General features: G+C 50.0%; 1 protein-coding gene across 2 annotated transcripts in view; it reads right to left on the bottom strand.

Annotated features, from left to right (window-relative positions):
* The window catches only part of UAP1L1 (UDP-N-acetylglucosamine pyrophosphorylase 1 like 1), a 30,728-nt gene extending 6,759 nt beyond the window's left edge, over positions 1-23,969 (bottom strand). Inside the window, exons 1-6 of one of the 2 annotated variants that reach the window (XM_044992486.1) lie at positions 23,860-23,969; positions 9,367-9,571; positions 6,716-6,891; positions 5,246-5,418; positions 4,200-4,393; positions 1,960-2,100 (exon numbers count right to left, since the gene is read on the bottom strand). In XM_044992486.1, the coding sequence (XP_044848421.1) occupies positions 1,960-2,100; positions 4,200-4,393; positions 5,246-5,418; positions 6,716-6,891; positions 9,367-9,571; positions 23,860-23,875 (905 nt within the window). In that variant the 5' untranslated portion in view covers positions 23,876-23,969. Of the gene's footprint in view, positions 1-1,959; positions 2,101-4,199; positions 4,394-5,245; positions 5,419-6,715; positions 6,892-9,366; positions 9,572-17,403; positions 17,790-23,859 lie in introns of those variants that run through there. The other variant, XM_044992485.1, reaches the window with a different exon arrangement.
* Between the last annotated feature and the right edge of the window lie 2,826 nt (positions 23,970-26,795).

Raw genomic sequence — 26,795 nt, 5'->3', positions numbered from 1 at the left:
CCAGGCAGAAGGCCTGGGGAGAGAGACACTTTCAGGGTGCAGCAGCTAGAAGAGTGACAAGGGATCGTGAGCCCAGAGTGGGTTACAAGCAGGGGGAACTGAGAGGCAGCCGTAAGGCCGGAAGCTAGGCTGGGTAAGCCCTGCTACGCTGCACATGAAAATCTGTTACGAACAAACAGGTCCAGCTGAACTGCGAGCCCGGCTTTTCTAAACCAAGAACCTGTCATAGTAAATTAGTTTCTTTCCGTAGGCGGGGGCTGGGGTCAGCAACGCTAGTCCTGGTTACGAACAAGCCACCTGCACAATACGGTAAAGCAGAATATTAAGTGTGTGTCTACACAGCTGTGGAAGGAACCTCCCAGCCCGGGTCGGGGATCATGCTAGTGCTCTAAGAGCAGCTGTGTAGACAGCGCTTTGACGTTGTGTCTCAGGCTGGAGGTTGGGCACTAAAGCCCACCGCTGCCCTAGGATTCAGAGTCCGAGCTCCAGTGTGAGCTGTCTGCACAGCTGTCTAGCCCACGCCCTGCTAGCTGAGTCTATTGAGCCAGGCTGGGAGGCTCGCTGCCGTGGGCTGTGTAGACATATCCTACAAAGAGCTGTGTTTCAATAATGGGAAATGCAAACAGCATCTCCCCAAAGCAACACCTGCATATTTTTGCATTTCAAATGTGGAAGGCATCTGTCAATGCATTCTGCCACAGTTAAAAACCATTGCTTATAATTAGCCCTTTCAAAGCTTGAAACTCAAATCTGTTTTTGTAGCAGAATTATTTTGCCATCGTGGTACACTGGTTTATTTTTGTCGAGTTTCTCAGTAGGGCTAGGCAGTGCACACGGGCTTGTTTGTGTCAGCAGCCCCTTCAGGGATACTTGTTTATTAAAAAATAACCCTCCCAAAAACCACAAGATTTCCACGGACTGTGCAAGCAGCTGTACGGCGCAAACAGCTGGATCATACTTCGGCGAGCTCAATCCTAAATTAAATCCCTTTAATAGAAATTGATTTAAAAATCTAAAAACAAGAAACCACCACACTCAGGCCGAGGTGCCTTTGTATTTATATTTCAACCTAGAGTGAATCTCAGAAATGCGAGAGATAGATAGCTCAGTGGCTTGAGCATTGGCCTGTTGAACCCTGGGTTGTGAGTTCAATTCTTGAGGGGGCCATTTAGGGAACTAGGGTAAAAATCTGTCTCGGGATTGGCCCTGCTTTGAGCAGGGGGTTGGAGTAGATGACCCTCTGAAGTCCCTTCCAACCCTGATATTCTATGACTTAGTGCTGAATTCTAGACCCAAGAAAACAGTTTAGAATAAGAATGATGATAGATTCTTGAGTTATTAAGTACAACTCCCTTTCCCCCCAGATTAATGCTACATTAAGACTGATTTTGTACATGCATTAAAAAGACAGGCAACATTTATTGTTCCAACAGCAATTGTAACTTGGCCGTACAATCCTTAAATAACGTGTGGTACAGCTGTATATGGTGCTAGTTGAACACCTGGGCTTAATATGTGTGTAAAATGTAACAGAGTCACAGTTGCCATAGGGACTGCAATTCTAGATGGCCTGACTTCTGGGGGCTTACAACCTTGTGGCTGAGAATTTAGCAAATGTAGGCCCTGCATGGAATTTCCTTGTTTCACGTATGGGCAAAGGCCCACGCCACCAGATACCAACCAGTGGAGCGGGCAGTCATTCATCTGCAGACATTCAAAGCAGGGTTCACAGGTGCTAGGGCTATACACTCCAGAACACAGCGCACCCAACAGGGCACGTGAAATATGAAGCTGGTAGTGCCTGGGCCATCGCAGTATCGGGGGACCCCAGCAGATGCAGCAGTCTTTTCGCCAGCCTCCCCAATGCCCATTTCAAAGTCCACGCTACCCATAAAGGCCTGCTGCAACCCACAGTCAAAGAGAATACGGAGAAGGAAAAGATTGACGTCTGCCACTAACTTAGAGAACTGGAACACATCAAACACAAACTTCTCCAGCTTTATCCCATTTGGCTTTAGCGGCTTTACCAGATTTCCCTCCTCGTCGACGTAGGGCACCTTCTTAATGGCGACATGCTGCTTCAGCTGGGGCTCAAATTTCCTGCCAGGGTGAAAGAGGAGGAGAACCAGGTTCATTTACTTCATACCCAAAACACAGGCAGGGGAAATCTCAGGTCTCAGAAGCAGAGCTCTTATTACTACTATTAGCCGGACCTCGGGACTACTCAGTGCCATTCATTCCAAAGCTCTTTACAAACAGATAAATAAATTGTGCCTACGGATCACTTCACTGACCCCAGAAATGCAGCCACCTCTGTGGGGAAACGTGGCAGCCATTCTCTGCCACCAACCACACAACGCGCGTAGGGCAGGAAGCGGAGAAGAATTCTGTGTCCAACTGAAACTGCCGGAAGAGTTTTTAAAAAAAGGAACTGCCAGAGCTGGAATTTGACCAGGAACCTTAATTCCACCGGCTCTTTAGTGATCCCAGGCCAAAGCCAAAGCCCCTTACTCAGACAAACCTACCGCTGAACTCCATAAAAGGTCTGCCCGACTCCAGACCGAACAGGAACTAAATAAAGCTCACTGGATTTGTCTCCACCTATTAAACCACCTCAGTGTTGCATCTCACCCAAGGAGAGGGGCCCTCTGGCAGCGTAGTGTCCCCAGCACTGTGCTGGGCCAAAAGAAGAGTGCCCCTTAGTGAATCGCCAACATCACCCTTTGGGGCACCCACGGGTTCCTTGGACACCTCCCTCCCCAACTCTAGGGGCAACACTCACTCTTGCCAGAGCCCAGTAATTTTTCCCCGTCCCTTAACTTTATGATGCAACCATTGGAAGCCATGGGTGTGACTCCTTCATCTGCCAGAGGCCACTGCTGGGCTGTGCGGCTCTCTCCCTCCCTGTCTAGCCCCAAACATGCCTAATCCCTGTCGGCCCAGGTAGAGTCACTTTCTTAAGAAGCTGAAGTAACCACAGTGATTCCATCAACAAGCAAAGGCTCTCTGCTCAGGGCCTGATATGAAACTAATCAGGCAGTTATTCTGCTTAGGTTCAGGAACTCCAGGCTACAGGAATGCCCAGATCTGACCTGCAATCAGAGAGCACAAATCCGCAATAACCATCGGGAGAGAGAGGCGGAAATAAAACCAACCAGCCACCAAGTTTAAATAAGAGCTGGACTGAACTGTACATGGTGTGAAGAAACTTGTCCTGCTGGAGAGTGGTGGGGTGGAGTTCTCTGGAAGCAGGGAGAACACACCCAGCCAACGAAACACAAGATCATTAGAATTAACTCCCATTGCTGGATCGTACTCAGTGGGTAGGAGATGGTTCAAAGCTGACTGACAGCTGCTTTCTCTGAATTACCTCTCTCCTGGGCATTGCAAACAACAGCTCCAACCCCCTATAGCAATGCGCCTGGAAGCCAAGGTTCCCATGCTCTAATGATGAAGGTTTGCTCCCCTGCATCTTACTAAGAGAGCTTCTTCATCCATGTATGAGCCCACAGCCCTCACCCCTTTCCCCCAGCACCAGGATTAAAATCCTTCCCGTCGAAGATGACTGACGTGACCGGACTCCTTCAGAGCGGCTCTTTAATCAGCCGACACTGCAGCCGAGCACAGCAGAGCTCTGGCTCCCCTCACCGGGGACTCAGTGAGCTGATTCTGCAGTGCATCCCTGCCAGAGCTGCGATGGCAAATGAGATCACAGCTCAAGCTGAAGAGCAGTCGGGTAGAGCAGCCCCACTTGCGCTGGCTTCCGAACAATGGGTGGAAACCTCAACCAGAGCAGAGTCAGAGACAGACTCAGGGCTTGGCTATACTAGAAAACTTGCACCGGTGTCACTGACTTGATCTGGAACTGATTCAGTTACACCAGAGCAAATCCCTAAGGTAAGTGCACTTGACCAGGTTTAAGCTGCAATTACCCCATTTAGCATAATTCGGTAATTACCAGATTGACCTAACTGAGCTTTTGCACTGTTGTAACTAAGGTGATTTGGTTACACCAGTGCGTGCAACCTGTGAGTAGAAGAAAATGCTGGGGACTTCAGAGGATGCACCTGTTTTCCGCAGCAGGGGGCTGTGGGAAGATTATCCCATAACAGAAGCCTAGAAACCACAGCAGGCAGGATAGTTTCTGTCACGGATATTTTCAGTCCGAAAAGCGACCTGGCAGGTGCAGTGGAACTTACTGTGCCACTGTCTCGAGGAAGCCGAGCGTGAAGAAGTGATTGCAGATATTGCCGGCACTGTACACCAGCCGCCCATCAGGACTCCGCATCTGTGCGGTCTCTAGGCTGATCTCGCTGTATTCCACCACCTGATAGACCCCGTCCACACGGCACACTACCCCGACAGGCTCTGTGGGATAGGCCTTCTCCACCACCTGCAGCCACAAGACAGAGGATATGGGGAGCAGCCAGGAGGCAGGGATTGGCATTGTTGGGTGCTAGTGAGAAAACTCGCAGTGAGGTTCTGCTAAACGCTTATCTTCAGATGCCACAGCAGCACAACAAAGGGGACACTGCCATGTGCACCGGGCAGCATTGGTGGTGCATTTTGCCCTCATGAATCTGGCTTATTAATGACAGTATTCAACCAGTTTATAAGCCAAAGCATTTGGAAGAAAATGCAACGTTCAGCAAGAACAGAGTATTCTCAGGCACATTTTTCCTACCAAAGGCCTTTCATTTGACCCAACATGAAATGCAAAATATTTCTAGTCACTTCCTTTAAGATCTTTAACACTTTTAATTGCATGCTACACAAATCTCTTTCAATAAGTGTCAAGGGCCTGCTGCTGTATTGTCACAAAAACATGCTAGCTCTGCTCCATCTAATTCCCCACTAAGGGAGCACCTAGCCTGGTGTCTTTGTAAAAGCCACCCCAGTGTACACAAGCCCCTGGTCTCTAGGTCTCTGAAGGAAGAGCAGGAGGTTAGAAAAGAAACAATTCCAGTTTGTAATTTCTTGTGCAATTTGATGAAGCCCATAAAATAATCTGAACCTGATTGCCACGGTAACTTGTGGAAAGGGCATAGGGCTTTATATTAGCACCTACAATGGTACAAACCAGATGCAAGATTCACCACTGGTGCAGCTCTCCCGGTGGGATCAAGATGGAAGCTGCATGGACAGGTATCACCTGAACTCTGCTGAGCCATGGTACACACCCCGGAGCCTTGACACACATGAACAGGCACGCTGGGGGAGCGGTCCAACGTGAGCATCACCTCACCTTAGCACCGCAGTCTGCCCCTTTAGACACGCAGAAGCCGATGAAGACGGGATCGGCCATTTTGACGAGGATATTGTCCACACAGTACACATGGATATACTGGATACCGCGCCGCTCCATGTCATCCAAGATCTTGTTGTCCACCAGAGCACGATATAAGCCTCCGTTGCCATCTGGAATGCAAAAGAAAGAGGGGGCCCCATTTCCTTAACGTCCTGCCACTCAAACCACGCGTTGACTGAATGCAGACTCCACATGCCCTGAACAATCTATAACAAGGAGGGTTTCTCTAGTGATTAAAGCACAGGACTGGGAGTCAGCTCAGATGCATTTTACTTCTGGCTTTGCCCCGGACAAACTGTGTGACCTTGGGCAAATCAGTTCACTATCGTGCCTCAGTTTCCCCATCTGTAAAATGGGGATAGTGACGCTGACCTATGCTACAAGAGGGGTTTCGGAGCTTTGTTCACTGACATTTGTAAAGTGCGTTGAGACCTTTGGAGGGCAGGTGCCACAGAAGAATTAAACAGAGGTGGAGAAATGACAGACACACTCCTTGTCTTCCAAAGCTTCAGACTCAGCCACAGTTAAAATACAGCTTTAAAAAAAAAATTCAGTGTGGTTTTGGCCTGCTGCCTTTTTACAGCAATGTTAAAGAACAGTCGGATTTTCCCTTTAACTGTTGTTTTTTGTACGAGGCACCGTGAACACTTTCACAACATACACATAAAGTGGATCATCCTCACTTGGTACAGCCTTTACAACACTCCAAAGACCTCCGAGGGAAGCCAGCGCTACACTCGGCATTGGAGGAGATACCCCTGCAGCAATACAGGCTTGGCACATCACTTCCCGGATTTGCTGCTGCTTTTAATCACGCACAAGCTGGGCGCAGGAGGCTACTGTTTAAGGTGATAGTTAGACTTTGCCGGACTTTTCCTTTGCTAGAAAAGAGAGATGTGTCCCTACTTCCTCTGGAGGGAATCCCAGCCACGTGATCACTCCCCAGCCTGGCAGCATTTCTCTCTGGGGTTTGCAGCCGAATCGATAGCACTGATTAGAGCCCAGCACAGCATAGGCGGGGGGTGGCCCAGCAGCCAGTAAGCAGTTCTGCTGATGGACTTCAGTCCTGGCATGCAGCACTTGTTGTTATAATCCTGCCCCCTCCTCCATTCTCATCCCACACACATACAGCTCTGCCAGGGCACCTCAGCCCTGCCTTGCCCAGCCCCTGCTCTTCCAGTCCGGTCAATATTCCCAGACTGGGCTAAAGGCTCTGCGATGTGGGCGAACACCCAGCGCAGTGAGATCTTCACGCTCTTTGCCATTCAATGAACGTTTACCACAGGCATTTATCTGAACCCCGGGGCCAAGCGAATAAGGAGCATTAATATACTTGGCAGCAGGGAGTCCCCTGAATTTCAACACACGCTCCCCTCCTGTGACTATCACGCGCTAACTGCAGGGTACCTGGTGCCATGGCAACTTTCCCCTTCTGTTCCAAGATGGCTTTCCCATCGAACGTTACAGCTGGCAGCATCCTCTGCTCAAACATGATCACATTGGTCTTATCCAGGTTAAAGTAATCGTGTTCTACGAAGAACGTCTCTGTTGGCCCCAGTGTAAACTCGCTTGTCATGATGTACCTACGGGAGAACAGAAGCTGAACATGAAATGCAGTTAATACACACACAGAGCAAGACATACCCTTACAGAAAAACCCTAGAGACCAGGGGTGGCCAACCTGAGCCTGAGAAGGAGCCAGAATTTACCAATGTACATTGCCAAAGAGCCACAGTAATACATCATGACCAGCTCTCCCCTACCCAGCACCTCCCACCCACCAGCAGCCCCACCGATCAGCGCCTCCCCGTCCTTCCCTGCACCTCCTGATCAGCTGTTTCGAGGCATGGAGGAGGCTGGGGGTGGGGGAGGAGCGAGGGCACGGCAGGCTCAGGGGAGGGGGCGGGAAGGGGTGGAGTGGGGGCAGAGCCAGGGGCCGAGCAGTGAGCACCCCCCGAGCACATTGGAAAGTTGGCGCCTGTAGCTCCAACCCTGGAGTCGGTGCCTATACATGGAGCCGCATATTAACTTCTAAAGAGCTGCATGTGGCTCCGGAGCCACAGGTTGGCCACCCCTGCTATAGACCAAACTTAATAAAGATGTATCTATAGGGACTTTAAATAACCTGCAACATTTCATAAAGAATGATCTCTCTGTTACTGATCTTAAACTTCTACAGAGAGGTTCCATTTCTGGTCAATCCTATAGGATCTCTACAAGGAATAGTACAGGCCTGAATTTATACTTTGACCATAGTTAAACATGCCCCTGACCAAAAACGAGTTGGACTCCTGTGTGTTAGAGGGTCAGTTAGCAACCAAGGTAAGGGACCAAAAAAACCTCTTTGCCTTATCAAACAGACATCATAAAAGGGAGGAAGAAGGGTTCAAAGTGGGTTTTGATCTGTGCCAGGTCTTATGGGCCAGTGATGAATTTTCAGTAGCTTGAATCAAAGCTTTCCAGTGCCTCTTTTCTGCCAGAGAAATACAGCCATATTTTCCAACCTCACAGCTGTGTGTGGGTTCCCACAACCCAGTTTCTTTATTCCTCTCTCGACTTCTTTCTCCTCCCCCTCCATTATCTTCCCCTCCCTTTAATTTTCTTTTCTTCCTCAAGATAAGGATGCTGAGTGCTCATTTTCCTGAGTTCCCCCCTGAACAGCTCTGCAACTCCCATTACTATAGGCCTACAGGGAGTCTCCTTCCTGCACAGCAGACCAGCCACCCCAGCACCGGTCAGCCCAACCTCCATGTGTACATGGGGCTTACTTCTCCCTGCCTGCACAATAAACTGGCCTCCGGGTTTGGTCCACTGCATTTTCCAACTATCTGATTCATAATGAACAGAGCACCAGGCAAACGCCAAATGTCATCAACTTAGATTTGACATTCTAAAAATAACAGGCCTGATTTCCAGAGGTGCTGGAGCCGCAAGCGCTCACAGATCCGGTCAGATACACGCAGTGCGAGATATACTTCCACTAATATGGCATTAGCTCTACAGCAGAGCAACCTACAGCACCATGGTGTTTAGGCAACTATTTACAAGCAGCATCTGGATTACGGCTCAGGGATGTTTTTGTAACTCTGCTTTGCCTGTAATCAGGCAGGGAAGTGACATTGACAAGAACCCTGATTTTATTTTAAGGACGAACAGCTAGAAACAACTTGTTCCAAGAATTGCACAGTCAGTGCTCGCTCTCTTTCCCTCCCCCACCCACCCACCAACACAATTATCTTTTTGCATGTTGCACATTTAGACTGTTTTGAAATCTTGAGGTTTTGGAAAAGGAAATAAGCCAGTGGCAGTCATGGGATCACGAGTCCAGTTGTAAATAAACCACCTTTAAAGTAGGTGGCATTTCAAGGCTCCCATCCTTGGCAGTGTCCTATTTAGGGCTGCTCTTTTCACGTTTGTGCAACGACTTGCTCGGGTCACCCCAAACTGGGAGCTACCGTATCGCCACTCAGCTTCAGCCAGAGTGAGCTTTGCTGCTGCGAGGCTCCATGTCTCCTGCCCAACACAGCAGTGCGTCTGTCTTGCCAGCAACCCTCCAGGACTCTGCCAGTTCAAACTGGCCTTGCGGTAACAATCAGTGAACCCCAATTCCAGAGTTCCCCAGATATGTCCTCCTGCAGCGGTCAGTCCCTCTCACCGGACACTCACAGACGTTTGCTACCTCCGAAAGGAGAGGGCACAATGAGCTGGTTAGCACTTCACTAAAACAGGGCTGAGATGGTTTTGTGATAAAACAAGAATGAAGTTTAGTACTAACAACAGCCAGAGGTGCAAGTGATTTCAAGTAGGAGTGAAAGAGATACGAAAGGTGACAGGCCAAACACGCTTTCTACAGACTAAAGCTTAACTTCAGCAAGTTACAAGCGTTGTTAAGCAGGATTCTCGCCTATAGTTAGTTCCCAGAGACCCCAATCTCACTGGCTGAAGGATCCACCTTTCTCAGATTTCAAGTGCTCTGGCCTCGTGTTTCTCAGGTGATGGATGCCCAAATGGCGTTCTGTCCCTGCTGTACCACGTATACTCAATGTCATGCTACCTACCATGGGATGGTACATGTCGTGTTGTATTTCCTGCCGGCAAGCTGCTCCAGTTTGCGGATTCTTTCTGCCTGGATCTGATACAGGGTCTTACCACTGGGCAGCCCCACTCTGTACATCCCCTTGGGATAGGCCACGCCCAGGCGGGTCCCTTGCCCTCCAGCCAGGAGCAGCACCGCCACTTTGCTCTGTGAGATCTGGCGAAAACCTGCTTGGGACAGAAGCCCCATGAGAGAAGACAAGGGGAAGGAAATGGACAGATCAGCAAACAAAAAGAACGAGTGCTCCGGGCACCTCTGTGGGTGCACAGGGAGCACAGTGCTGTACAAACAAGAATTCAGCTTCACCATCTCCATGTGATAGGGATGGACCATGCTTCCCACTTTTAGCTCAGGATATTGAGGCACAGAGAAGTTAAGCAAGTTCTCCAAGGTTACGTGTAACACCACACCCCTACGTGGGTCGCCAACATGGACTGAACCTTTGACCTCCTGATCTTAAAGCATGAACCTCTAGTTAGTGCTGACATTTGTACAAGTGTGGTAAAGCGCTTTTCTTCCTGGGGTACCATCTGCAAGTTACCACAAATGGGCAACACCCAATCACAATCAAATGCCAGGTGCCCCCTTGTGGCCAACACTGAAATCTGCAGGAGAAAGGGGTAAAGCCCAGCGTATTGCTGCGTCCTGTCAGCTCGGCAAAGTTACAAAGAGTAACACAGGGCCGCCCAGAGGATTCCGGGGGCCTGGGGTCTTCGGCGGTGGGGGGCCCTTCCGTTCCGGGACCCGCCGCCGAAGTGCCCCGAAGACCCGCGGCGGCCCCCCCCCCCGCCGCCGAATTACCGCCGAAGTTGGACCCGCCGCCGAAGTGCAGCCCGGTCTTCGGTGGTAATTCGGCGGCGGGGGTCCCCCACCGCGGGTCTTCGGGGCACTTCGGCGGCTGGTCCCGGAACGGAAGGGCCCCCCGCCGCTGAATTACCGCCGAAGACCAAGCTGAACTTCGGCGGCGGGACCCGCTTCGGCGGTAATTCGCCAGTGGGGGGTCCTTCCGCGCCGGAGCAGAAGGACCCCCTGCCGGCGAAGACCGGGAGCGGAAGAAGCTCCTGGGCCCAGCCCCGCAAGAGTTTTCCGGCCCCCCGGAGCGAGTGAAGGCAAATGATCATTGGGTTTGATGACCAGAAATCTCAGACTCCTCTCTGACCACCAATCAAAGAAAGAGCCCACCTGGATGGTGACCCTGTCAGCTTGTTTTCTGTGAGAAGAAGCTATAAGCACGGATTCAGGGAAAGATTCTGTATCTCTGGACTGTTTGGACTCTTACAGTGGTGGGTATCGGATGAAAACAGTGGTGGGTATCGGATGAGACAATCTGGGTACCGTGAAAAAATCTTTGGGAAACCAGTAATTTATTACATCTCTGCCAGCCTTTGGAATTATAGACTGTGACTCACCTGTACATACATTTTACCTGCTTTAACCTCTCAATAACTCTCATTTCTTTTTCTTAGCTAATAAACCTATAGTTAGTTTTCTATGAAATTGGCTGCCAGCAACGTCTGGTGGGAGATCTAGAATACGGCTCTACCTGGGTGAGTGACTGGTCTCTTGGGACTGGGAATAACTTGGAATATTTTCGATTTTTGGTATAAGTGACCATGTATCACTGAGTCCAATTTGTTGGGATGGCAAGAAAGACTGGAGACTGCCTGTGCCTGCATGGTAACACTGTTTTAGTGATCCAGGAGTTCACATTTGGTACTGGTGTGGTGAAATCTAATTACAAAACACACCACCAGTTTGGGGTGTCCGCCCTGCTTTTGACAGTCTGTCCCGAGGCAGGCACTCATGGTCATGAGCCACTTCAGACAGCATGACAATCAACACTGGACTCTGCTAAGCACAGTTCTAGAAGCAAGCTGACCAGGTTCAACTGCAGGCAACAATCACGGACTCCTGGGTGGCCACGTGGGGTGGTGTGATGGCTTAAAATTGGACAAAGAGGTCAGCACTGAAAACAGAGTCTGTGGGGGAAGGGAGATCATGCCCAGAAATTGGAGGTAGACTCTTAGGCTTGGTCTACACTCAGTTTTTGTACCAATTTAACTATTTTGGTAGTTAACCAAAATAATTAATTGCTACAAGCCCTTGTGTGGATGCAGTTATACCCATATAAAGATGCCTTACCGCAGTACAATTTTTCTCCCTTCCCTTACAGGAATAAACTATACTGGTATAAGTACCTTTATACCAGAATAGCTACACCCACACTGGGGGATGGGTATGTGTGTACCACTTAATTATACCAGTACAGTTAAAGCACCACAATTTGTGTGTGTGGACAAGGCCTTGCAATGCTGGTGCAGCGATGATCAGAAAGCCAAAGGCCCTAGGCCGGCCAGTTCATTGAGTTTTGCCTATCACTCTTCTGGAGAGAATAAGATAAAGCATAAGGCTTGATTACAGCAAGACAAACAAATGGTGCATGGTAAGTGAGCAGAGAGCGCCCTTAGTCACTAACATTTGCCACACCGTCTATTAGCACCCTTGTGTTTAAGAACTTGGCTGGATTTGTGCCTAATTATCTGCAAATAAATTAAAAAACAATGGCAGATGGACTCAGGCTTGGAGCCTCAATGCAAGGCTAAGATGGGCTGCAAATGTCAGTGCCAAAACGCTAAAGGGATGTCCGAGCAATGACTGAACTAATGCCATAAAACAACAGTGTAAGAAACTCTCGCAGATATAGCCTAACAGGGACGTTAAATAAAATGGACGTATATTTATCAAATATAGGTAGAAAACTCCGTGTGCACATCTAACTGGCTCTCGACATGGTTTTCCTCTGGCAGCGATTACTCTCTTTTTGGTGTGAGCGAGCGTCTGGCACATATGGCGGCCCAGCTTGCTGCATGGGTCTAGCTTACCAATACCAGAGTGAGACGAGTAACTAAAGGAACAGCACATCTCCTTTCACTCGGGAGCTGGCATCAAACCAGGTCAGTTCAGTGAGCGTTTGAGGAGGCAAAGAACTGCATCTGGAGCGTTCCACCCCTGCTCCCATAGTGCCTTGGACTAATCAGCTAATCTAAACCTTTAGCAAAATTGAGCTGCACATTCGCACACGCAGGCAGGATTATTCTATGCAAGAAGGTTCCTAAGATAGCACCTCCAAGCAGAGAAGCAGCACATTTAGCCCCAGCGGCTGGTTCAATTCCAGCTCAAGTATTTACATTTTGCTTTCACAAATTCCTTCCGTCATTGATCAATATTGTCTCCTTATGCGCCCCCATCTTATCCATCTCTTGTCTTACACTCAGACTGTCAGCTCCTTGGGGCAGAGCCCATCTTGTTCTGGGTCTGTACAGCGCCTGGCACAATGGGGTCCTGCTTCATGATGAGGGCTCCCAGGCACTACAGTAATACCCATAAACAACAACCAAGGTATTCATCACTCCTCTCCTAGAAATGCAGCAAATGGTGTTGTTGACACAGAATGGACAGTGGACGAGAAGCTGGATATGAGTCAGCAGTGTGCCCTCGTTGCCCTCGTTGCATTTTGGGCTGTATTAGTAGGAGCATTGCCAGCAGACCGAGGGAAGTGATTATTTCCCTCTATTCGGCACTGGTGAGGTCACACCTGGAGTATTGTGTCCAGTTTTGGGGCTCCCCACTACAGAAGGGATGTGGACAAATTGGAGAGAGTCCAGCAGACGGCAACAAAAATGATCAGGGGGCTGGAGCACATGACTTACGAGGAGAGGCTGAGGGAACTTGGGTTATTTAGTCTGCAGAAGAGAAGAGTGAGGGGGATTTGATAGCAGCCTTCAACTACCTGAAGTGGGGTTCCAAAGAGGATGGATCTAGACTGTTCTCAGTGGTGGCAGATAACAGAACAAGGAGCAATGGTCTCAAGTTGCAGTGTGGGAGGTCTAGGTTGGATATTAGGAAACACTATTTCACTAGGAGGGTGGTGAAGCACTGAAATGGGTACCTAGGGAGGTGGTGGAATCTCCTTCCTTAGAGGTTTTTAAAGCCCGGCTTGACAGAGCCCTGGCTGGGATGATTTAGTTGGGGATTGGTCCTGCTTTGAGCAGGGGGTTGGACTAGATACCTCCTGAGGTCCCTTCCAACCCTGATCTTCTATGATTCTATGAATCGGATGGCTGCATTCTAAGGGGTACTGAAGCAGCACAGGGCTTTATCCTGCTCCCCTTGAATTCATTGGAAGTTTTGCCATTGACCTCAGCAGGCGCAGGTCCTGTTCTTTGGATCGGCTCCCCACTGAAAGCAGAATCCAGAGCTATATGGGCCCATGGTGCCCATGCGCCACCAATATTTAAGAACGTGGGCCCAGCTCCACCAATGTTTGGCCTTACCGTGAATTGGGGGGCCCAGTGCTTCAGGGGCATGTGGGGTCCAGGGCGGCCTGGGGGGCAAGCGGGGGGCCTGGCCCCAGCCCGCCCCTGCTCCGTCCCCTCCCCACCCCATTCCATCTCTTCCCCCAAGCCCCTGCCCCTCCTCTTTCCCCTCCCCCGAGTGACGCCGGGAGCCGGCAGGGCAGGGGGGAGCGGGGCAGGCTGGGGCCGGGTCTGACAGGTTCAGTCACAGAGACCTCCTTGGGACTGTCACCGGACGTGCTGAATTTACCCCTGAGCCCATTTTCCCTGCCAGCTTGGGACTCCAGAACCCCGTCTGGGACCCCATGGCCCCCTGAAGCATGGGGTCCCCCAAAGCGCAGGGCCCAGGGCAGGTGCCCCGGTCTGTCCTGTGCTTAGACCCATTCTGGGCACCACCAAAAATTATATAAAGCTGACCCCCATGTTGGTGACCCCTAGTTCTTGTGTTACGAGAAGGAGTAAATAACACCTCCACACCAGTCATGATTTTACAGACCTCAATCATATCCCCCCTTAATCGTCTCTTTTCGAAGCTCAAAAGTCCCAGTCTTATTAATCTCTCCTCATACGGCAGCCGTTCCATCCCCCTCATCATTTTTGTTGCCATTTTCTGTACCTTTTTTTTTTTTTTTTTTTAAAGATGGGGCAACCACATCTGCACGCACTATTCAAGATGTGGGCGTACCATGGATTTATATAGAAGCAATATATTTTCTGTCTTATTTTCTACCCTCTCCTAATGATGCCCACCTTCTGTCAGGGAGAGATTTCACCTTCCCCTCTGCAAAAGGGGCGTGGGGGGTGTCAGTGACTGGGCCCCTGTGCATAAAACCCAGCGGGATTCAGAGGAGTAACCAGGCCCAGAGGGAGAGGAAGGAAGGACCCAAGTCCAGCAGCATCAGCCCCAGCAGGGTAAGCAGTAGCAGAGCTCTGGGTACGCGGCTGAGCCTAGGGGAATGGGTAAGACCAGTACCGGGTTTGCCATGGCGCCAGGCCCACGCTGCAAAGGGGCCCTGGCCCGGCCCGCTCTTCTCTGCCCCCCGCCCCCTGCTCCGGCTCCTGCTGCAGGGCAGGCTCCACCAGCAGCCAAGCTCCTCCCTCCCCCGCCTCTTCCCCTGAACGTGCCGTGTTCCCGCCGCTGAACAGCTGTTTGCCGGCGTGAGGGAGGGGGAGGAGCGGGGCCGCAACACGCTCACCACTCGGTGGAGGAGGCGGAGACGAGTGGGGGCAGGGCCTTGGGGAAGGGGGTGGAATTGGGGCATACCCCCTCCAACTCCCTGCTGTGAGCCACTCAGGGCAGGGGGCTGGGAGCACCCCCTCAACCCCAGCCCACATCCCCAGCCCCGACTCCTGCACTCTCCTCAAACGCCCCCACGACCTCAGCCCTGATTCCTGCCCCCCCCATCCACACCCCCACCCCTCGCACCAAACAGGAGCTCCTGCACACACACCCCCACATTCCCACCTGCACCCCTCCCACCAAACAGGAGCTGCCCCAGGTAAGCGCTCCACACCCCAACCTCCTGCATCCTAACTCCTGGCCAGACCCCACACCTCCATCCCCAGCCCGCTCCTGCACCCTAACTCCCTCCCAGACCCTGCACCCCCAGCCCTGAGCCCGCTTCCACACCCTAAGCCCTGGCCAGACTCCACACCCCAACTTTTTTTACTTTTTTTTTTATAAAGCGCTGTTATCCAAAGCACTTTACAATCGTTAGCTAATGGTACAAACAATATTTGGAAAGATCATTAAGTGGTCCGCCGAGACCCTCCGTGATTTTCAAGTGGTCTGCAGAAAAATAAGTTAGACTACAAGAACAATCAAGGTACCTCACTTTATTTTTATTTACTTGCTATTACCTTGCAGGGGCGGGGCCCAGGCCATCCGTTGCCAGGAGACAGGGTGTCAGCCATTCTCTGTGCAGACGGCATCACACCTGCCTAGGGCTCTGCAATAACCCCACCCCCTTATCTCACCACCGAGATACTTAAGAAATGCATAGGGGAAACTGAGGCACCCACACAGTAGTCAGAGAAAACATTAAGAACATCCCCACTTTGTCACACTGGAGGAGGGGCAGCTCAGTGCAGAGAGAGACTAAGAGAATGGGCTAGAACCAGGGAGAAGGTAGGTACCCGCTCTATGTGGGCAGGGGGGATCCTGTTTACCCCTTCCCCAGCCCTGCTGTGCTTGCAGTTTACCCCAGCCTCTCCCTTGCTCCAGCAACCAACCCTAGCTCCCGGCCTGCTGTGCTTTTGCCCCTGGCCCCTGCCTCGTTCCAGCTGGGGACCAATCCTCCCCCGCCCGTGTCCCACTGTGCTCATCTTGCCCCTGGCCCCTGCCTCGTTCCAGCTGGGGACCAATCCTCCCCCCCCACCCCACCCCACCATGCCCCCCTGTCAGGGGGGATAAAAATCAATGATTTTTTTTAAATGATTTTTTTAATTTAAATTGGATTTTTTTGATAAAATAGGGTTTTTCCTCAAAAAGTATCTACAGATAGTTTTAATGAAGATACATTATAGCTCAAAGATATCTCATCATAGAACAGGGATTATAAATTCTAATTCTACAGTATGAGACAATATATTCATGTGATGTTCAGGAAAAGTTTTGTAAATGGGTTCCAATAGTTCATGGATTAGGGACCCAATCTTATGGGGCTCCAGGGGCTTCTGTATAGAAAGATTAACCTAAATAATCTATCTACCCAATGGGACTCAGTGCTCAGTCTAGAAGATACCATCAGAGATGCTTAGTTTTGCAGTTCTCAAACTGTGGATTTGTGTCTCCAGAGATAATATGTTTGCTAACAGCAAAAATGTTTATATTTATTTATTTAAATAGAGGTGAGAAATAAGACCTCAACCCTACTGTCCCTCTGCAAATTTGTGTACACAGTCAGTCCCTTACCTCTGTCTAAAAGTTTCAAAAAGTTCAATGAATAGAAGATGGTTGGGGGGTGGAACAGAGCTGGACCAGGAGAAGACGTCTGGAGATAAATGTGAGAAGCGAGGACGTATGCTTTTCTGTTAAAATATGATATGTTTGCTGTTAAAGAAAAAAATCCAGAATACTTAATGTTGTTGTTTTAGTTAACTAAAACCATGTAAATGTCTGTCTGGTGATGTTCTCCTCCTAATACAACCTGGCAAGAAAATCCTCCAAATATTAATAATTAACCTGTTGAGTTGGCGACAGTTCACCTCCCAGTGACTTCATAAATATCTGCTTCAATTATCTTTGGTAAACGAAATAACCAAACAATCATTCACTTTCGGATATAGCTGTAAAACTAACCTGAAAAGTTTTCAAAATAAATCACTTTAAAAGGGCCTAGTGTGTACCGTCTAACAACGAAACCTACATCTACCCCTGACTTGTGAAGAATATGGATTAAGTTTATAACCCCCACCAAGGCTGCACTTTTATATAGAAAGCCACGATTAAATCGAGCCTTCCGGACTAGTGATTTAAACCAAATCCGCCCTGTGCTCTTGCCCCGGCCCCTTCATTCCCCAGGGGGCTCTCAAAAAGTTAACCCGGCCCTGGGTAAGAAGCGGGGACCCCGGGGAGGGCGTCCGAGGCGAACCGGCCCCTGCAAAGCGGGACTGTGGCCCCGGGGCCCCGCTCGCTCACCCACCTTCCGCTTCCCATCGTGCCAGCGTGGCCGGCTCGCTGCGGCTGACGCTGCCCAGGAACTCGGCCGGGACCGGCTCCATCCTGCGGCCCGAGCGCGCCGGGGGCTCCCGCTCCGCGGCGCCAGCCTCCGCCGCCCGCCGGCAGTGCGCGCCCAGCTCCTCCGCCGGCAGCAGCGCCAGGGCCGCCAGCAGCGAGGCGCGCTCGGCCGGCGCCAGCTCGGCCCAGAAGCGCAGCAGCTGGGACTGGCCGGCCCGCGCCAGCCGCGCTCGGGTCTCCTCCGGCGGCGCCATGCGCGGCTCGGGACGCGCCCCGGGAGCCGGCTGCAGCCCCGCGCCTTCGCTGCGCCTGGCTGGCGCTGGGAGCCCGCTCGGCGCGGCCGCCGCTTCCTGAGCCGGGCGGGGCCACGCAGAGCCGGGGCCGCCCGCGGGAGAGGGGGGCAGGCCGGGCTGTCAGAGCAGCGGGGGTGGAAGTTACCAAGAACGGGGCGGAGAGGCAGACAGAGGTGTCGTTCTCCGGCTGCCTGGTGCAGCTCAGCGCTCCCTCCCCCGGCTGCGCTGGTCAAGGCAGGGTGTAGCCAGCGGGTCTCAACGGTCCCCCTCTCAGGAGTCTGATTTCTCTTGCAGACCCCCAAGTTTCACCTCACTTCAAAACTCCTTGCTTACAAACTCAGACATAAAAATACACAAGTGTCGCAGCTCAGTGTTACTGAAATTTCTCATTTTTATCAGAAAATCCTAAAATAAATCAGCTGGAATATAAATATTGTACTTACCTTTCAGTGTATAGTCTATAGCGCAATATAAACAAGTCAGCGTCTGTATGAAATTTTAGTTTGCACTGACTTTGCTAGTGTTGTCTCTGTAGCCTGTTGTAAAACTAGGCAAATCTCTAGAGGAGTTGATGTACCCCCTGGAAGAGCTCAGCGTACCCCAGGGCTACAGTACCCCTGGCTGAGAACCGCTGTAGCCTGTGTGAAATGCATTGTTTGTCTGAAAGGATCAACTGAGCTGCCTTCAGGGCAATGTGCCACCCTAAAAACTTTCCTCGTGATCATACGTTTTTGGTGTTTAAAGGGTTGGCTCATTCAAGTCAATGGGGGTTTTGCCACTGACTGACATGGGAGCAAGATTAAGCCCTATAAGAAATCCTTGTCAGTTTACATCTGTGCGACCTCTCTGCATATAGTCTCCTAGCAGTTCACAAGGTTGTCTTAACTGTTGTCCTCATAGATTGAATGGTTTTCCATTTCCTGGATTCCCCTCTAAATACAGTTTCACTCAGAACATTTATTTCTTTGAAAAATGGTATTTTTATGACTCTTTTTGTCCTTAATGCACCATCAGTTACCTTGTGCAGATGGATGTCATTGTGCCATTTAATATAAGGTGTTAATTACAATTAATTGATTCTAGGAGCTGAGCAATCACATCTCACAGTGTTTTCCGTTCTAACGCTTCCTCTGGTTTTATTGTGATTTTGCAATCTATCATTTTTCTTTCTACAGCTGTTTATTTTCTCTCACCTATAACAGAAGTTTATCCTTAGTCTTTAAGTCATATGATGACAGTGTGATTTCCAAGGTTTTCATCACCACTTTTTCCATTCCTTTAGCTCCACTAATGAGAACTGCCTCTCTCAACCCTTTCCACTCCCTCCAGCAGCATCCTGCTTCTTCACATGCCACCACATCAGTGGAGAACTTACACCCCAAATATTCACTAAGGCCATGTCTGCGCCACTGTAAGGTCTCCTGTGTAGCCACTCTATGCCGGCAGGAGAGAGCTCTCCTGATGGCATAATTAAACCACCCCCAGTGAGTGGCGGTATCTATGTCAGTGGGAGACGCTTTCCCGCCAACATAATGCTGCCCACACGAACGTTTTTGTTGGTGAAACTTACGTTGGAAAGGGGGGTGTTTTTTCACACCTCTGACCGAGAAAATTTTGCCAACAAAAGCCATAGAGAGAACACTTATAAAGTTTGCGGATGATACCAAGCTGGGAGAGATTGCAAGTGCTTTGGAGGATCGTATTAAAATTCAAAATATTCTGGACAAACTGGAGAAATGGTCTGAAGTCAATAGGATGAAACTCAATAAGGACAAATCCAAAGTTCCACTTAGGAAGGAACAATCAGTTGCATACATACAAAATGGGAAATGACTGCCTAGGGAGGAGTACTGCGGAAAGGGATCTGGGGGTCATAATGGATCACAAACTAAATGTGAGTCAACAGTGTAACGCTGTTGCAAAAAAAGCTAACATCATTCTGGGATGTATTCTGGAATGTTGTAAGCAAGACACGAGAAGTAATTCTTCCGCTCTACTCTGCACTGATTAGGCCTCAGCTGGAGTATTGTGTCCAGTTCTGGGTGCCACATTTCAGGAAACGTGGACAAATTGGAGAAAGTCCAGGGAAGAGCAACAAAAATTATTAAAGGTCTAGAAAACATGACCTATGAGGAAAGATTGAAAAAATTGGGTTTGTGTAGTCTGGAGAAGAGAAGGCTGAGAGGGGACATAACAGTTTTCAAGTACATAAAAAGTTGTTACAAGGAGGAGGGAGAAAAATTATTTTCCTTAATCTCTGAGGCGAGGACAAGAAGCAATGGGCTTAAATTGCAGCAAAGGTGGTTTAGGTTGGGCATTAGGAAAAACTTCCTAACTGTCAGGGTAGCCAAGCACTGGAACAAATTGCTGAGAGAGATTGTGGAACCTCCATCATTGGAGATTTTTATGAGCAGTTAGACAAACACGAGCTTGGGATGGTCTAGATAATACTTAGTCCTGCCCTGAGTGCAGGGGACTGGATTAGGTGACCTCTCAAGGTCCCTTCCAGTCCTATGATTCTATGTCAAACTCTATAAAGTAAATATCCTTAAATCAAACTCTAAGTAGTTCTCAAGCAGCGCTTTTCTCACTTTGCCTATCTGTAAATTCCAATTATTGATGGAAATATTTTGTCATAGGGTTGTGGGTATATGGTGCAATTGACATTTGTCAACATTTACCAATAAAAATCTAATCCTTCCAAGCCTAGTTATATGTATTTGGCTACCTAGACACACATGACATTGTTCAATGGCAATACCTGCACTGCATAAAGTTAAGCCCTTGTTTAATTTAGCAAATTCTTATAAATGGCAGTTATTGACACTACACACCAAGTGTCACAAGACACTAGGTGTTGCAACCTGAAGCAATGCAATTTGCCCCTTGCCCAGTTCTGTTTGCAATGCTGGCCTTGGAGTTATGCCCCACGGCTCCCGCACACCCCAGTGCTGTGATCCAATCACACTCAGGCAGTGGTAGTAGCAATGGAGCAACCAGAAACTAAATGTAAAGAAACAAACAACAGATCCTAGGGGCGTGGGTGGCGGGGACTCTTTCCAGTCCTGCTACTGGGAAGCTCCAGACACAAGTTTCTGTCCTGAAAGAGGGGATGTGGGCAGGTGCCCTCAGTCTCACCCTCTCTGCAGCATCCTGTTTTCAGGAGGAATGAGGGTGGACAGTCTCCATCATGTGCTCTCTGTGGCTAGGGTTGTATTCCGGTTTTGTGGGCTGGAGTCAGAAAGGGCTCTGTTGCAAAGCAAACAATAAGATCTTGCTATGTCAAAATGCTCCATAAACTGTAAACAGTGATCTGCAGCCACCTCTGGCCTGGGACATGGCCACACAGAGCAAGGCTAGACAGCGGTGAAGAAGAGAAGAAATAAATACTATACCCGGCTGAAACAGAGGGTTTTGGATTATGCTGGAGAACTGCAAGGGCAGCTACCTGGACATCAGTTACAAATCACTTTCCCACTTTGTGCTTCATGAGAGACCTTTGTTTGTTTGTTTGCCTGTCCTTTCCAAATCAGGCACAGGGACTGCCCTCTCCTTTGAATGGGATAACCTGCCATTGTATGCAGATGCACAAACCTCTGCAGCTCCCTGCTCTGAATCCAGCCCGGGGCTCAGATTAAGAGAAAAATCACCCCTCCGAGGTGCAAAGGGGTCAGCATCATCACACACAAAATAGACCAAACCAAAAATCCTACCACCACATCCCTGCCATTTGGAACCAAAGCTAGATCTCAGCCTCACAATTCAACAGCTATGACCCATCTCACGCTCACACACACACACACACACACACAAAGGTGGCTCAGGGAACTTCTGGAATGAATGGTGTACACCTTCATCAGTATCAATAGAATGACATGGGGTTAATAATGCCTGGCTCTTATATAGCATTTTATCCATAGATCTCAAAGTACCTTACAAAGGAGGTCAGTATCATCATCACCATTTCACAGATGTGGAAACTGAGTCACAGGGAGTTGAAATGACTTGCCCAAAGTCAACCAGCCGGGGGTGCCGGAACAGGGGGGGCCAGGGCTGCACACTTTTACCGGTCGTAAGGGAGCAAGCGATGGGAGGAGTGGTGGTACAAGGGCCGGGCCTCGGGAGGAATGGGCAGCGAGAGGGCAGAGGCTCGAGGAGAAGGGGCAGTGCAGGGGTGGGGCATGGGGGTGGGGCCATAGTTTGGGCCCCTGTGGCCCCTCAAATTTTTTTTCAATATGGAGATATCCCTATCTCATAGAGCCAGAAGGGACTTTGAAAGGTCATCGAGTCCAGTCTCCTGCCTTCACAGCAGGACCAAGTACTGTCCCTGACAGATTTTTGCCCCAGTTCCCTAAATGGCCCCCTCAAGGATTGAACCCACAACCCTGGGTTTAGCAGGCCAACGCTTTTTAGGGCACCCAGCAGACCTGGGTAGAACCAGGTCTCCTGAGTGCCAATCCAGTGCTCTCTTCACTAGGCAACACTGCCTCCCTTTGGCTCTATTAACCCAGGTGTCCTGGCCGAATTCAGACATAGGTGATTACACCTACCTATCATGCTCTGGGTCGACATAGCTGTATTCACTAACTGGGTGGTCATTTCTCTGGCAAACTGTTTTTCAGTGGGAGGGGGTGGGTTGCGTCACTATGGCAAAGTCATGGCTCAAGGAGAGGTGGACAGCGTAGAAATGACGGTAATGCTCCAGCACAGGATTGACATGAATGGTGTCACGGAGTGTGGGGGAGTCAAGGCCCTGCCCCCCCGGCTTCCTGCGATTCACCATGACTCTCAGCCAGCCAGTAAAACAGAAGATTCATTTAGATGACAGGAACACTGTCCAAGACAGGCCTTGCCGGTACAGACAACAGGACCCCCTTAGTTAGGTCCATCTGAGGGGCCAGGGAGGCCAGAGCCGCATTGGGAGACCAGAGCCTTCCTCTGCAGCATGGGGCACGGGTCACTTGCTAGAGGATTCTCTGCAGCTTGAGGTCTTCAAACCATGATTTGAGGACTTCAGTAACTCAGACATAGGTTAGGGGTTTGTTACAGGAGAGGGTGGGTGAGATTCTGTGGCCTGCATTGTGCAGGAGGTCAGACGAGATGATCATAATGGTCCCTTCTGATCTTAAAGTCTATGAGCCCCATCTGGGCTCCCCCCCATTCTCCCAGCCAGCTCCAAACTGAAACTCCCTCCAGCCGTCTCACGCCGCCTCCCCTTGGCTCCTCCCCCACCCTTTGTCCAGTTTCCCAGGCAGAGGTGTCACCTGGCCTCCAACCCCCTTCCTGGGTTCTCATGTTACGTGCTCAGGTATCCTCCCTCAAGGAAAGTCTCCCATCCCCAATGCAGACAGTCCCAGCAAAACTCCCCTGCAACCTTCCCAGGCCAACAGTCACCACTCAGCATTCAAAGAACACATTAAGAACATTCCCAGTTCATCACACATGGCACAGAGGCACACAGCAGAGCCCACGTGAGGCCTGCAGAGCAGGCACGCATGGACCCTCTTCAACAGGGGTGAGGTTGTGCCCTGGCCACATACAGGTGACAGCACAAGGAGCTCTCCTCATCCTCCTTTCTGCCCTCGTTGCAGGGCCAAATGCGAGCACAGGGACTGCCCTCTCTTACTGCAGCTGGGGAGCAAACCCTCCCCAAGGGGAGGAGTTGGCGAGATGTATTGGCAGAAGGAATGTGCAATAGGGACAGACGGGCAGTCTGCACGCTGGGCAGCTCCAGGAGAGATTGGGCTAGTTTCTGTGCTGGGCCTCTAGTGTTGGAGCTTAGGTAGAGAGGGTGCAAAGATGGCTTGAAAGCAGCTCTGTACCTCCCTATATGGGGGTTGCTTGGGGCCAGCAGGACGCCAGTCACAGAGAGCAGCTACTCTAATTTACAAGAGCTTTGCCTGGCTGCCTGTGGGCTGCTCTGCAGCACAGAATGGACAGCAGCATCAGGCTGCCTGCACTGGCCCTGCACTAATCCTGTCCTGGGGGTGGAATCTCCCAAAGAGCCATTCCACCTCGCTCACCCCACGAGAGGCCAAAAGGGACCAAGGCTGGGAGTAGAACCAGTCCCGTTGCACCTACTCAGGTACACGCCCTTCCCGTGCCACACCACTCGCACCATGGAGTACCTGCTGCGTGCACCATCTAGCCCCATCATTCGTGAATGACGTCATTCATTCTTCCTACTTCGTTCTCTCTCCTGGAAATCCTCAGCCATTCCTTTCCCTTCTAGTTCGTATTGTTCTCTTGTTCCCCTGAAGCCATAAACAACAAAGTTGTTGTTTATACTAAGACCTTGACTATAAAAACCCACTGCTAGCGTCCCATAGCTTTTGTTTGTCTAACGTCTAGCTCTGCCTTGGATGTTTATATTCACTGCTGCCTGATTTATGAATTGGGATGGTTTATTGAGATTCCCTGATGTGTGGCATGCCAAGGGTGACGGAGTCATAGGTCGGATGCTCTGGAACTGCTCTGTATGAAGCCAGACAGGTTTCTGGATATCATGACTCCCTTCAGGGCACTTTCTCCAGGGCAAGAAGCCTCTTCGGCTATGGCCTTCCTGGGACTGGCCTCAGAGCATTCAGCATCTCTGTTCGCACCGTACTCTTCCCCTGGACGGGACCCTTGGGGAAGCCAGAGGGCCCTGCACCCCAACTCCACAGTCAGCCATGACTCTCAGCCAGCCAGTAAAACAGAAGGGTTTATTAGTCGACAGGAACACAGCATAGAACAGACCTTATTAGCACAGAAATCAGTGACTTTCAGCAAAGTCCATCTTGAGGGAACCCCAGGTCGGACACCCTGGACTCCCCCCTCTCCGAGTCCCCAACAGAAGAGAAGACTGGCCATCTCCCAGCGACCAGACCTCCAGTGCACCCATTGCCCCTCCTTTGTCTTTGTCTCACTTCTGGGCAAAGTGTCACCTGGTGGCATCCCTCCTGGGTCTCAGGTTACGAAGGGCATCGACCATCACTTAGGTGCAGGCAGCTGGACGAGCCTCACCTACCCCCGAAGGTCTCAGCAGAAGTCACACCCCTGTATTTCCACCACCTAGGCACTGGTGCAATACACAGGGAAACTGAGGCACACACAGTATTCATGCAACACAGTAAGACTCACAGAGGCTCACATACAACATAATAAGGAGGAAAAGCCCACTTTGTCACATCAAGCTAAGCACGACCTCCTAGAAACCTTTCCCCAGCTCGTTTCACAGGAACTTATTTATTATTTGTATTTCCATAGCATGTAGGAACCTCAGTCATCGATCAGGACCCCTCCCCCCCGTTGCGTGTTCTGTACAGACACAGAACTAAAAGACAGTCCCTACCCCAAAGAGCTGACTGTCTTATCCAACCTATTCATTCTACCAGCAGTAGCCAATATTTGATGCTTCAAAGAAAGGTGAATAACTGTGCTACACCGGGCCAAATGTGCAGTTCTGCACATGGGGGAGAAAAATTCCTTCCTGCCACTCACAGTGATCCACTTATGCCCTAAAGCATAACATTGGATACCGTAATTACCTTAGTTTGCCTAGCAACAAATGCTGTTAGTGGCCATGTAGGGATCCAGCTCTTCTCAAAATCCAGCCGCTTTGAGGGATTTGATGAGCTCCTGCAGCAGTGAGTTCCACATGGCTGCTGTGATTAACTGATCTAACATGTTGGTTAAAGCTTTTAAGTTTAATGCAGTTCAAAAGGGGATAATTATAAGCTTGATGAGGCAAATAGTGAGCTAGACAACCTGAGAAATCAGGAATGTGGATGTTACAATCCAAGCTAGGAGGCAAGCAAATTATGTGTACAGAGCAGAAAATTAAAGTTAAACATGACTCCGACATCTGCAGAGTAGAGTTTGTAAAGTGCCACCTCTTTCCCCCACATCTCAGCACAGGAATGTCAGAGGCTAGGTTGGCTCAGGTGATTGGGAATGGGAGTGGACGGAGCCTTTCATTTCTGAAATTCCAGGGCCCTGCTTCCTTCCAGCCTAGGTGAGTAGGGTATTTCCCAAAACAAACACTAGTTTACTGCTCCTCATTGGCTGAGGTCAAAGAGTGGGTGGTTTCAGTCCACTTTCTGCTAAGGCCCTGATTTTCACAGCCTGATGCCGGTCGGTCGCTGCAGCTATACCATCTGTTTTACCACAGGAAGCAGTATCATGGATTAGAACAGGACACTGCATCTGTTTTATAGTATGCTGAATTTAGAATTTGAAACATCCAAACAGAATTGCTCTTAACTGCAAAATAGCTTTATAATTCCAATTTGCTCTTTTATCAGAGCTCAAACAAATTTGAAGAGAAAGACAACAAGCAATATCAATTATTGGTCCCTTCTGGCTTTTAGTTTAGATCAGTGGTTTTCAACCTGTGGTCCATGGACCTCTGGGGGTCCGCAGACCCTCTATTCAGCACTGGTGAGACCACACCTGGAGTACTATGTCCAGTTTTGGGCCCCCCACTACAGAAGGGATGTGGACAAATTTGAGAGAGTCCAGCAGAGGGCAATGAAAATGATTAATGGGGTGGGGCACATGATTTACGAGGAGTGGCTGAGGGAACTAGGCTTATTTAGTCTGCAGAAGAGAAGAATGAGGGGGGATTTGATAGCAGCCTTCAACTGGAGGGTTCCAAAGAGGATGGAGCTCAGCTGTTCTCAGTGGTGGCAGATGACAGAACAAGGAGCAATGGTCTCAAGTTGCAGTGGGGGAGGTTTAGGTTGGATATTAGGAAAAACTTTTTCATTGGGAGGGTGGTGAAGCACTGGAATGGTTCCCTAGGGAGGTGGTGGAATCTCCTTCCTTAGAGGTTTTTAAGATCAGGCTTGACAAAGCCCTGGCTGGGATGATTTAGTTGGGGATTGGTCCTGCTTTGAGCAGGGGGTTGGACTAGATACCTCCTGAGGTCCCTTCCAACCCTGAGATTCTATGGTTCCAAAGGGGTCTGCACCTCCATTTGAAAATTTTTACAGGTCTGCAAATGAAAAAGAATGGAAAAGCTCTGGTTTAGCTTGAGGGAAACAATGATACAAGAAAGAGAAGTGAGGAGTGCAGCATGTGT

This window comes from Mauremys mutica, chromosome 18 (genome assembly GCF_020497125.1).
Source record: "Mauremys mutica isolate MM-2020 ecotype Southern chromosome 18, ASM2049712v1, whole genome shotgun sequence".
In the NCBI taxonomy this organism is placed as follows: Eukaryota; Metazoa; Chordata; order Testudines; family Geoemydidae; genus Mauremys; species Mauremys mutica.
This window is presented reverse-complemented; position numbering and strand designations above follow the sequence as displayed.